General features: G+C 48.0%; 3 protein-coding genes across 3 annotated transcripts; 1 reads left to right on the top strand and 2 right to left on the bottom strand.

Moving 5' to 3' along the window:
* Window positions 1-813: 813 nt before the first annotated feature.
* On the bottom strand, window positions 814-4,223 carry GLAREA_11964 (uncharacterized protein; the record flags this gene model as incomplete). Its single annotated transcript, XM_008082746.1, has 2 exons — window positions 814-3,770; window positions 3,821-4,223. The coding sequence occupies 2 exons, from the start codon at window positions 4,221-4,223 to the stop codon at window positions 814-816; spliced, it is 3,360 nt and encodes a 1,119-aa protein (XP_008080937.1).
* Window positions 4,224-7,072: 2,849 nt separating this feature from the next.
* On the top strand, window positions 7,073-7,657 carry GLAREA_11963 (Nucleic acid-binding protein; the record flags this gene model as incomplete). The annotated part of the gene is made up of 3 exons (XM_008082745.1): window positions 7,073-7,344; window positions 7,468-7,556; window positions 7,605-7,657. The coding sequence occupies 3 exons, from the start codon at window positions 7,073-7,075 to the stop codon at window positions 7,655-7,657; spliced, it is 414 nt and encodes a 137-aa protein (XP_008080936.1).
* Window positions 7,658-8,387: 730 nt separating this feature from the next.
* Window positions 8,388-10,083, bottom strand: GLAREA_11962 (Glutathione synthetase ATP-binding protein; the record flags this gene model as incomplete). Its single annotated transcript, XM_008082744.1, has 4 exons — window positions 8,388-9,408; window positions 9,456-9,598; window positions 9,652-9,727; window positions 9,782-10,083. 4 exons carry the CDS (start codon window positions 10,081-10,083, stop codon window positions 8,388-8,390), a joined length of 1,542 nt encoding a protein of 513 aa, XP_008080935.1.
* Between the last annotated feature and the right edge of the window lie 871 nt (window positions 10,084-10,954).

The following is a 10,954-nucleotide window of genomic DNA, read 5'->3' as shown; positions in this document are numbered from 1 at the left end:
TACTCGCGCCCCGCCCCCCCCCCCCCCCCCCCCACCTTCTTTGACAAAAGGGCTTTCTGCAGGGCTTGATTTAATACAGATCATTTCTACTGGTTGCTTATACTTGATTCTCCTATTGGTCGTACATGCTATCTCTGCGACGACGCATTAAATTTCCTTTCACAGCGCCGAAGGCCAAACAACGTCGAACACATCAGATGATAAATGACAGTAAAGTGGTATTTATTCTTCCGAAGAGAATAAACAAGGCCCTTAACATAGTCTTAATCACAATAGTACAGCTGAGAGGAAAAGTCGAGTTTTAAATGAATGTGCCAAGGCGATGTAAAAGGAAGTTTAACATGTCCGCGTAGAGGTCCCGAACCAAGTGGGGATGTGTTAATAAGATGTATGATCCGTTATTAGTCAGGCCCCGTGTTTCTTTACTGCAGACTCTGCTATGACATCGGCTACAGATTGGGAGACGCTATTGTTTTCCATATCTCATTGAGACTTGTAATAAAGTATACTGTATTCCATTTCATGGCACCCCGCTGACTAGAATACTCACTGATAATCCGATTTCCCCTTTCGAAACAACCCGATTAGACGTCATCGCCTGAATACAAACAAGATAGTCCGTCTTGTTCCCCTGAACCACACAATCGCAACTGAGCAAGTACGGCCTGCCTCAAACCAGCCTTGCAGCCTACCATCTTGCCAACCGGGTATATACAAAAAATCCGACCACTGACCAAAGCCGCTCTATGTTCGCAACGCCAGTTGCCCCCAAAGAATCAAATATTAAATAATGAACAAAAGAATCAGACGCGGTCAAGCATTTTTATTAGCCGCAGCCTGCATTCTCCTCAGAGCGTCCCTGTGAGCCACAAGCATATCGCCCCTCCTCATTCGCTCGTCAAAAGCTGAATCTTTCTGACCTTTCATCATGGCATCCATTGCTCGTCTCTGTTCCTCTGCTTGTCGTTCTTGCCAGAGCAAGCTTCGCTGCCGCTCAATGTTGGTTTGCGGTACATGAGTACTTCCTAGATCTTGCTGCACGCTCGCTCGCCACGAAGCCAGTTGTTGCTCTCTGGCAGCCAATGTGGGAACAGATGTTTGCCGCTGCGGTTGATGAGAGTCGAAGTTCGGTGGTGCATTGTGTATCATGGGTGAGGCAGCTCCATGGAGGGAGGATTGACGAATCATGTCTCGACGTTGAGAAAGGGAGATATTGTCAGTGTCCAGCTCGTTTAGTGCAGGGTTGCTCATGCTGTTACGACCATTGTAGATAGAACCTGCATCACTGCCAACACGAGTTCCTGGCATGCTCTTGAAATTTCGCGCCTGAGGTGGAAGATTCTGATGAGCTTGTGGAGGGAGATTACGAGGAAGATCAGGCGTAGAGCCGAAAAAGGACTTGTTGCGAACCATGGATTCGCGACGGCCCATCAGCGTGTTTGTGCTCCCATATGGAATGTTTGCAGCAGGCGCCTGGTAGAACGCTGGAGTAGTGGGAGCAGAGAAACTATCCTCGACGGGCGACTCGGCGATGGAACGAGGCAGGCTTGGTCCGCTGGATAGTCTTCCTTTGGCATTCGTTGGTGGAGACTGTATTGATGTGCTGTATGTTGGCGTATTCGGTAGTCCAGGCAATCCAGGAGACGAGTCGGCTAGTGTAGCGTATGGCGAAACACTTGCTTTCGAGCCTGAAGTATTAGACCGAATGAGGGGTGCAGGCTTCGCAGCAGATGAAGCTGACTGCTGCAAATCCTCAACGTCAACAGGTGCTGCTGCTTCGGCCTGTTCGTTCCCGACAGGCTCCTCAATCTTCAGTTCTTCCAAGTCAGGTACCTCGGCGTTGCTGAGGTGTTTCGCCCATTCGTTGGTTCGATAGGACATAACGACCTTGGAAAGTTGGGGTGGGAGTTGGGCTGCCGTAAAACTAGGCGGTCTTGATTTAGAACTTGTCGCTGCCGACGCAACGGAACGAGCTGTCCTGGGTCGTTTCGCGTCACTTAGCGCGACAGCCTCTGAATTATCGTCCCGAGGCGATTGAGGTTGGAGTTTGCTGGAATCAAAATTTGGATCTGACATGTCCTTGGCATCTACCACCACAGCGCTTTGCTGGCTCAAATTTGCTTCCTTTAGCTTGTCTCCCTTACCGCTTATTCCAACTTCGGATGCTGTGGTCTCGTAGATTCCATGTGCGTGACCCATCGAGGAACGGATACTCCTCTCGTCCTCGTCGCTTAGTCCATCCAGAGTTGCGGCCACTGAGCTCCTCCCATCTTCATCGATTTCGTGGGGTACGACAAGATCCTCTGTACTGGGTCCATCGTTGATAGAGAATCTCTTAGAACTCCTAGGTGAACCGCTCATCATGGATCTGTCAGAGAGCCTGCGAATTAGTGCTGAGCCTGCTGACATGTGTTTTAAGTATCGTGGCTTCTGCCCTTCACGTTCCTCGTCAGCAAAAGTAGCAATAGATGATCTATCGTCATCCTCGACTCCTTCTGGAACTCTAAACGGCAGCGGTACAACGTCGGGTGCCATAGATACGCGAACAGAAAGTGGCGGATTTGATGATCGATTTGAATGTCGCTTCGACGACAGGCCGTCTGCTCGTGCTTCGTCAGGTTGGGGCGCTAGAGACATATGACTTTGTCGTTTCTCGTTTGTACCTTCTGTTGAAGGCTCGCTGTTCTCGTTGTTAGGCTCAGGGCCAATATCTCGGGAAACTCGAATGGTGACTGGGCCATTCTCGTGGGAACGGTCCGACATTACGAGCCCAGTTGGCTTCCAGGGGACCTGCGTGGGGATGTCAGACATCTCAATGTCATCCTCTCCAGATCGGGCGACCGACACCACTGTGCTCGTGGGACCTTTCTTTTGACTGTCCATATCTCCGACTCCAGAATCTCTTTGAGATGTGACGCTTAGTCGCGGTGCTCGATCTTTGTCACCGTAGACATTCTCCCATTGATTCCTCTCCCGGGCGTTGAGATTTTCAATCCTTTTCCCGACGTTCTCTTCCTCTCTCTCCACGCTGCGCTCATCTTCAAGTCTTTCCGTAGTTCGTTTGTCCCGGCGATCCCTGATTATCTTCCACAGTTTCATCTGTGACAGAATACCCACGATGCTAATAACGATAATGGCTGCAATCTCAACTTTGATTCCTCTAGTCAATGGATAAGTGGTTGCTCCGAGGGGAAAAAGATTATCGTTGAGAGCCCAAAGATATGCCCAAAACTCCTTGAGACCCGCGAGCGAGTAACAATCAATCCCGAGAACAAGCACAGTAGCGCCTCCAAATGAGATACCACCAATCAATCCATAGGGTCGAGTGTAATGGCTGAACGAAGTGGAAAAACCAGCCACAGTAAAGGCCGCAATGAATATCGCTTTCGTAGTGGTAGAAGTTAGTAAACCGCCAGGCTTCAGTACCAATAGCCACATGCTGACGCAGAACCCCCCAAGTAAACAGGCCAGGCCTTCCGTGAGCTCTGGGAAAACTAGTGCACCACCTCCAAGAATCAACCCCGTCATGACAGCCGCCACCACATATGCACCCTGTACCGCATCGGTAACTGGTAGATTCATCACGTATAAGATGAGAACCACAATCGACAGGCTGGATAGGTAGGCGGCTGAAAGGTAGATATGGAGGAGCTTGTTTTTAATTCCAACAACGGTGTAAACGGCTCCACTAAGCATCATTATGATGCCTACGATGCCGAAACCTGGAGTGATGCGTGGTGTAATAGGGAGAAGTCCTGGAGTAATCGTTGCTAGTAAAGATTAGCGGCCGTCATGGCAGAACCATCGCCAGAATCCTTACAATTAAATGGGCCATCGTATACGGCACTTGAAATTGCATTAGCATTAAGTGTCGCTGTTGCCACTTCTCCTGCAGGAGAAGATGGAGTCATAGTTGGGCTCGACGACGAGCTTGTAATGAGTGTGGTGGTCGACTTAGCGGCCTGCTCAGATCTAGAGCTAGTGGTTGAAGATCTGATATCTTCACTTGCTACACTCTGGTCTTCTGCCTGTGTTGTCTGCTTGGACTGCGTTTGTGATACCGTCGAGGGTGTGTTCGCCGTGGTTTCGGCTCCTGTAATTGATGGAGTTGTAGGCCCATCACGCCTTTGAATATGACCTCCCCATCTGTCAGCAATTGATATATTGATGCAAAAGCAGAGCAACAATATCGCCAACAGTTGCGACCGAGTAGCTAGAACCATCTTGAGGACGGATGTCTTCCAGATTTCTTAACGACCGGACAATTATTAGTAGTATGTGTATAAGGGCGAAAGTCGTCGCAAGAAAGAGGAAAGGAAGGTCGAGGATACTGCGGTCTAAAGAGTGCGCAGCATTGGAGCAGGCCCCGCTACGTTACTCCTAGCGAGTATACAAAACGAACGTGAAGCAGCAAAGAACGATGAGTGAGGTTGATGATATTTGCGGGCGGGCCAACAAGGTCTTGGGTGAAATGACCCCCTGGAATACTTGTGATGTGATGGGTTCCAGATCGGCAACGGGCGATACAAGGTTTAAAAACTTATTCTAGAATTGACGAATCAGAACAGGTAGTGGAGAAATGAGATGGAAAAAATTGTCAAAGCTCGACTGTGAAGCAGAGCAAAAGGCCAGGATTACTTTACATTATTGCGGCTTCGGAGAAAGACTTTTCAGTATTTGTCTTGACGGAGGCTTGAAATATTCCGAAAGAGATTGCAATGAGTCTTCAGGCGGGAGGATCTCCGCGTGGTTCGTGGCCAGTCAGATAGCCGCGGCAACGTTTGGATATAACTTTTCAGAACCAGCCAAAGCGATGTCGAGGCGTCAACCTGCCGTTTTGTATAGTTCCAGGTCCAAGAACTACTTGGTGAAATGAACTTCCATCCGAATGTCCAGCTCAGCGGCTTGGTATCGTTGGTGGATAAGGCACCGAACAGTAAAGTAGGCCACAGGTATCCCTTTTGTCTGTTACAACCAAGCTGTGTGGCCTTCTGGCGCCTGCAACGCGAAAAGACATGTTTGCAAACACCTTGAACTATTGGATGGGGGTAAGAAGAAAATGTGAACAACCGCAAATGGACGACGTAGGAATCGTGGACGTATGGGACCATCGGGGGTCAGGCAAGCTGATACGCGATCTTGGAAACTGCTCGACTCCAAGCCAATACGAGAGAGCTGCTGTAATCAAGACGACGCAGCCCTGAAAGGCCAGCACAACGAGTACCGGCGTACCGCCCTTGTGGCCTCCTCACGATGGTGATGTATTGGGAGTTGTGTATCGCTTCGCACAGTTTGCTCGAGTGGGGTGATGGTGCAAAGGGGAATTACAACAGCTAAGCGAGATGAACCTGGCTGCATGGTGGATGATTGCGTAGCTCAGATTGGTCTTCTATAAATGATACGAAGACTGCTTTTTTGCATAATCGATAGAGAGGCTGTGAGGAGGAAACCTCTTTTCTTCTTTCTCAGTTAGATCTTGTTTGTTCCAGATGGCTAACGGCATTGATCCGTATTTAGAAGCGCATGATTCTCGTGGCGTGAACAGACCGTGTTCTGAACTTTTGAACTCCTGTCTGTGTGCCGTGGGTGGAGCTTGCGATCTGATGTTTGACGCTTTGCGATCCGAGCAGGGGCAGTAATCTTTCGGGAGCTCGGAGGCGAAGCAAGCAAAAACATGTTGGGACATGGACATGTTGTTCCTCGTCCTGGTCGAGTCGTCTGACGCTGACTCTGGGGATACAGCGGATGCAATTTCAACTTTCAGGGGGGAGAGGGAGTTTAGCCCGTCTGTTGATGTCAGGTACCGGGAACGCTGGTCCTGTACGGCCTAGCATATCCGCCAACGTGGATGCAACTTTGACCTGCCCTGAGCCAACCAAATCCATCCCTGAGCTGACAATCTTCCGCTCTTCTTGGCGTGTTGGAGGACGCGTCTGGAAAGTCCGAAAAACACGTCGACTCTGGTGGTGGACGTGTATGATCTGAGTGCTCCAAGCTTTTCCTTCTCTGACGTTGGTTGTAATAATGTGTCCAGGTGTATCGTATCCCGCTTGACGTCGATGGAAGAGTCGAGCGACACAAGCAATCTGGCAGACGGTGGTGTAAACATCCAGAATATCACACGATAACGTTCGCATCGCACCAAGATAATGTGGGAGGAACTCAGGAGGCCCAATCTTCGAATCTCTTTCCTCCACCTTGGTTATCGGTCCATTCGCGTGGTGCAACAGCATGCAGATGGCCACTTGATATGGCAAACTTGCAGGAAATCAAATCGAACCACAAGAAATTCGCGTAGATATTCTCGTGAAATGTTGGGTATGGGGAATTGAGACACTGCATCAGCTTGATGCCGTGTCGAGAACTTCTCCAGGTTTTGGGCCATCTGACAGCTCTTGTGCTATGTGTGCCCAAGATCTTCGTCATTGAAGTTCCCCGCCTGCTCGTCCATGACTCTCCGCATTCCGATTTCCGTCATTGAGAAATGAAAAGGTTGTTTTGAAAAGTCGACTGTGTGTATACCGGGTACCTGGGCATCAAAGGATAGAAAAATGTGAAACTTGAAGGCTTATTCGGATTGCGTTTGTTTGTTGAACATCCATGGATGGAGGAATCAATCCTTTCCAGACTCGGTGAACAGACAGGTGGCAGTCCACACCATAAAGTACCTAGGTATTTGCTGAAGACAATTCACGAATCCGCGTGATTACTCAACTCAGTTGAGGAAATCCCATTGGGTGTTCAAATCAATTGACGAAATATCGGACGATTATCGTGTGTTGATTGATTGCCAATTGTCTGTCGCTACTCGTAAATGGAGGCAGTCGCACAAGTTTAATTCATATCACGTGAGAAAGTCATTATGCCAAGGCGGCATTTGGCGTCGCTAACTCCAACCCCTATCTGACGACCAAACGCGAAGACCAGCTACAATTATCTCCAAGTGTGCGCCGCGAACTACTACAAGACAACCACCATCTGAGCCATCACGTAACACGCATCAATCGATTCTTCGGATTAACCTTCAGCTCGAACATCTATCGAAACCAAATACCTTTCCGAGATTGCAAAGATGTCGTCGTTTCTTGCTCGTCGCGCGTTGACCGCCAGCGCCCGCTCCTTCTCGACCTCAGCAACACGAAACTCGTTCGCGAAAATGACTATTGTCGGCAGATTGGCAGATACACCGGAATTGCAGGCGACTAGCACAGGCAGGGAAATTCTCAGATACGCTGTTGCCACAAACTCGGGGCCTCGCGATAACCAGAAATCCAACTTCTTTAAGGTCACTGGCTTTTTACCCGAAGGGTCGTTCAGAGATTTCATCACCACCTTGGATAAAGGGTATGTAGATCTTTGCTTGGTTTTTAGACGTCACGGAGGTGGGGAAGCAGGGCATGCATCAGAGAGCTTATAGTGTCAGATTTTTTGGGAAGATAATTCAGAGCTAACTTTGTTTGTCTTCAGGACTATGGTATACGTCGAAGGAGAAGTGTCTTTCTCCAACTACGAGGATGCCGAGGGGAACAAGAAACAATCACTGAACATTGTGCAACGTGAGTACCAACTACCCGACCATGATCTCATGTACTGACCAGAGGTAGAAAAATTCGAGGTTCTCAGCTCAAGAAAAGCACAAGATGGTGCATCGCAGTAATTTACTTTATATTGTACAACACCACGAGAAGGAATACCCGTACAACACCTCACTTTCCTTTGTAAAATAAGAGGATCACCCCGGCGTTACGTTCCTGGATCATGTATGAAATCGAATTTCACATATTTGTAGGCTTGGGCTGGGATGGACAGCGATATTGAAATGTCTTATTTTCGAATTAATGCAGAACCAACTCTTCTCATCGTTTCTTCTGGTCGATCGGCTGTGACGGATAGATTGGGTGTATAATGGCGCAACTACTTTCCTAGTGGTAAAGGAAAGGTCTCTCTATATGTGGGACTGACTGCGAAATTCGTAATGATAGCAGCAAAATCCAACAGTTTGTAAACTGGGCCATTGTTACCATACTGTGTGCTTCAAATAAACATGTGCTTCAAATAAACATGTGCTTCAAATAAACATGTGCTTCAAATAAACATGTGCTTCAAATAAACATGTGCTTCAAATAAACATGTGTTTTATGGGACGGCGCTATTTGTATGTACCACCTCTCTATCTGTGAAGCTCGTCACGCCCGACAATACGTTCTTAATTTCTGCATTGGAGTTGTTGAATGGGTCTACAGCATGGGGACTGCAGCAGAGGAGAAGCTAGGATACTAATACTTGTTTAGGAGGATAGACTAGCAGCACCAAAGCTACTCAGGTATTTTCGCAATCATTCCAACGAAGCAGACTAACAAAGGTTTCAACCCCCTCCTCAACCACCATCAAACAAGCCTCACACTATCCATACTCCCAAACCCGGCAGCAACACCACCTTCCTCACTCTTATCCCCCTTCGTCCTCAAAAGATACCCCGCCTCCTCATTATGCAGAATCTCCTTGGTATTGCAATCCCACAAACACGTCCCATAAATCCCCAACTCACAAATCACACCTCCTTTCTCCACCAACCCGTTACGCAGAATGGTATTGTGAACGGGTGGCGGCGTGATGATTTCCATCAGGATATACGATTTCCAGTGCGTTTCAGGGAGCGAGTTGAGGAATGGCGGGATAGCTGTGCGGTAGATGTTGTTTCCGCCGCCCTCGCGTTGCGGTTTGAGGACGTAGCCTTTGCAGAGTTCGGGGTCGAGAGCTATTTTGCGGGCGTGGAGACCGGAGGGTGTGGTGTCTAGGGGGAAGATGTTTGTGAATGTTTTTGAGAGGACGGTGGTTTCTGAGGGGGAGGTGGTCATGAAGCGGGAGAGGATGGAGGGGTTTGAGGAGTCATCGGGTGTGGCGAGGACTTGTTGGACCTTTTTGGCGCCGGCGAGTTGGGTGAGGATGCTGGGGCATTTGATGGCGTGGGAGCGTTCGATTTGGTAGCGTGCTTCCCAGGCGGAAGCGTCGGGGTAGTCAGAGGGTCCGTAGCCGGCGCGGAAGTATACGACTGCTGCTTCGAAGGTTTGGGATGGGTTGTTCGGTGGGTGGAATAGGAGTTGGCGGAGAGGAGTGGATGCTAGGGATGTTTGGGCGGCGATTTGGGAATATGGTAGTCGGAAGACGGGGATAGGTGAGCCGTTTTGCTGAACTTCATATTCAAGGTGTCGCTGGTCAAAAATGTTTCTTTCTGGGTCTTGTACTATGAAGAGAACACAACACTTATGCGGAGTTTTGCCTTTTGAATAGGCCTCAAATGCAGTCCGTATACCAGACGCTAATGAGCTCGTGCTGGAGTTATGAGGTAGTTCTTCCCCAAGATTTAGAGGTTGTTGGAGAAGTGGATAACTGATCGAGGAAAGATATCTGGTATTCCAATTAGTGGAAGACAACATGACGGAAAGCGTCATTACTTGTGAAGTTTAGATGTCTGGAGGGACAGGCCACCGAACGAAGATGCGATAGTGTTAAACTCCACTTGCTTGATCACAGGTTGCGTGTCATCGGTGGCTTGATGAACCATGTAGTCAGACCTGAACAAGCCCAACGAGATGCTCTTTCAAAACGGTAATTAGTTCAAATCTTAACGTATGACGATCCCATGTTTACCTGTGAATATCCTTCCTCCTTGACTTTCAGATGGACTTTCCATAATTCAGCAATGAATTCATCGACCTCCAGAATTCTACATCCTATTAGCCACATTCAACATCATTCTATAAACTTCATGACATCTTACTCTTGAACTATCTCCTCCAGGAAAGTCTCGTCTTGAGCAATAGATGCATACAAATTATTGTAAGCGACCTGAATAGATCTCGCTTGGTCAAAGCATACTCGAGGAAACGGACTAGGGAAAATCGTAACTGGCGCAGTTGTGGCCAGAATCACATTAGGATCATTTTCCGTGGCTACAAGAGCTGGCGGTGGTCTGACTGCTAATCCATGAGCGATTGTCCAGTCTTTTATCGTGAAAATAAGCTGATCTATTTCCGCGCTTGACAATTCTGGAGGGTATGGCTCTGAAGTAGTGGGGGCCATTACTGTAATAATGCTTGTTAGGAAACGAAAGGAAATACGGTTTCTCAGACAGAATACAATCCAAATTAGGCAAGGCTGCGGTATTTTGCTTAAGTATGTCGGCGGACGTCGAGAATTAGGTTGTGTTGAAAGTTGAAGACTTCTCTAAATGGGTGAAGACTTCCCACGTTGAAATGATGCGATTTGTAAGTCTTCAATCCCGGCCCGAACCCAAACCCGAGGACTTATTCAAATTCAATGTCGGAGAAGAACATATACACCGTCTTTTACCAGAACTAGAGCAACATGATTCCTCTTGCAGATGTTTCGGACATTCATTACAGATACCATAGTTTACAAAACTTATTGCATACGTGTATGCCCAGCAGTTGAACTCCCTCAACTTCTGGAACATCCTGAGGTCCAATTTATTGATTCGAGGGTGCCTCTATCAAAATACCTTCAAGGGTCAGGATTGATGGGAATCGGTTAAACCTTGATAGACGCGAAGCCTATCGCGTGAATTGATTGCGATAGTGAAGAGCGACAACGACACAGGAGTCTCAATATATCTTCATCTTCAACCTTCAAACTTCAACTTTTTCTGACACATCCGTACATCTGCCATCTGCCCTTCTCTCACATAAGTCGGCTACAATATCTATCTTCGACTCTCTAAACTCACGATTGACGACCGGCGAACTCGCATTCTTTCAACAATACCTTTCGTACCTAGGTACTATTTCACATACCACGACTTGAGATCTGTTTTCGCAAAACTCACCTTCAACGATTTTACGGTTTGGGTTTCTCTTCTCAGACGACTTTCTCCCTCATAGAGTATGCAAACCACTCCCATTACTATACTCTTCAGTTCCTCGAAACAGATGCA

The sequence above is a fragment of the Glarea lozoyensis genome (genome assembly GCF_000409485.1).
Source record: "Glarea lozoyensis ATCC 20868 chromosome Unknown GLAREA17, whole genome shotgun sequence".
Classification (NCBI taxonomy): Eukaryota; Fungi; Ascomycota; class Leotiomycetes; order Helotiales; family Helotiaceae; genus Glarea; species Glarea lozoyensis.
Note: the sequence above shows the minus strand (reverse complement) of the source record. Positions and strands in the feature narration are given on the sequence as shown.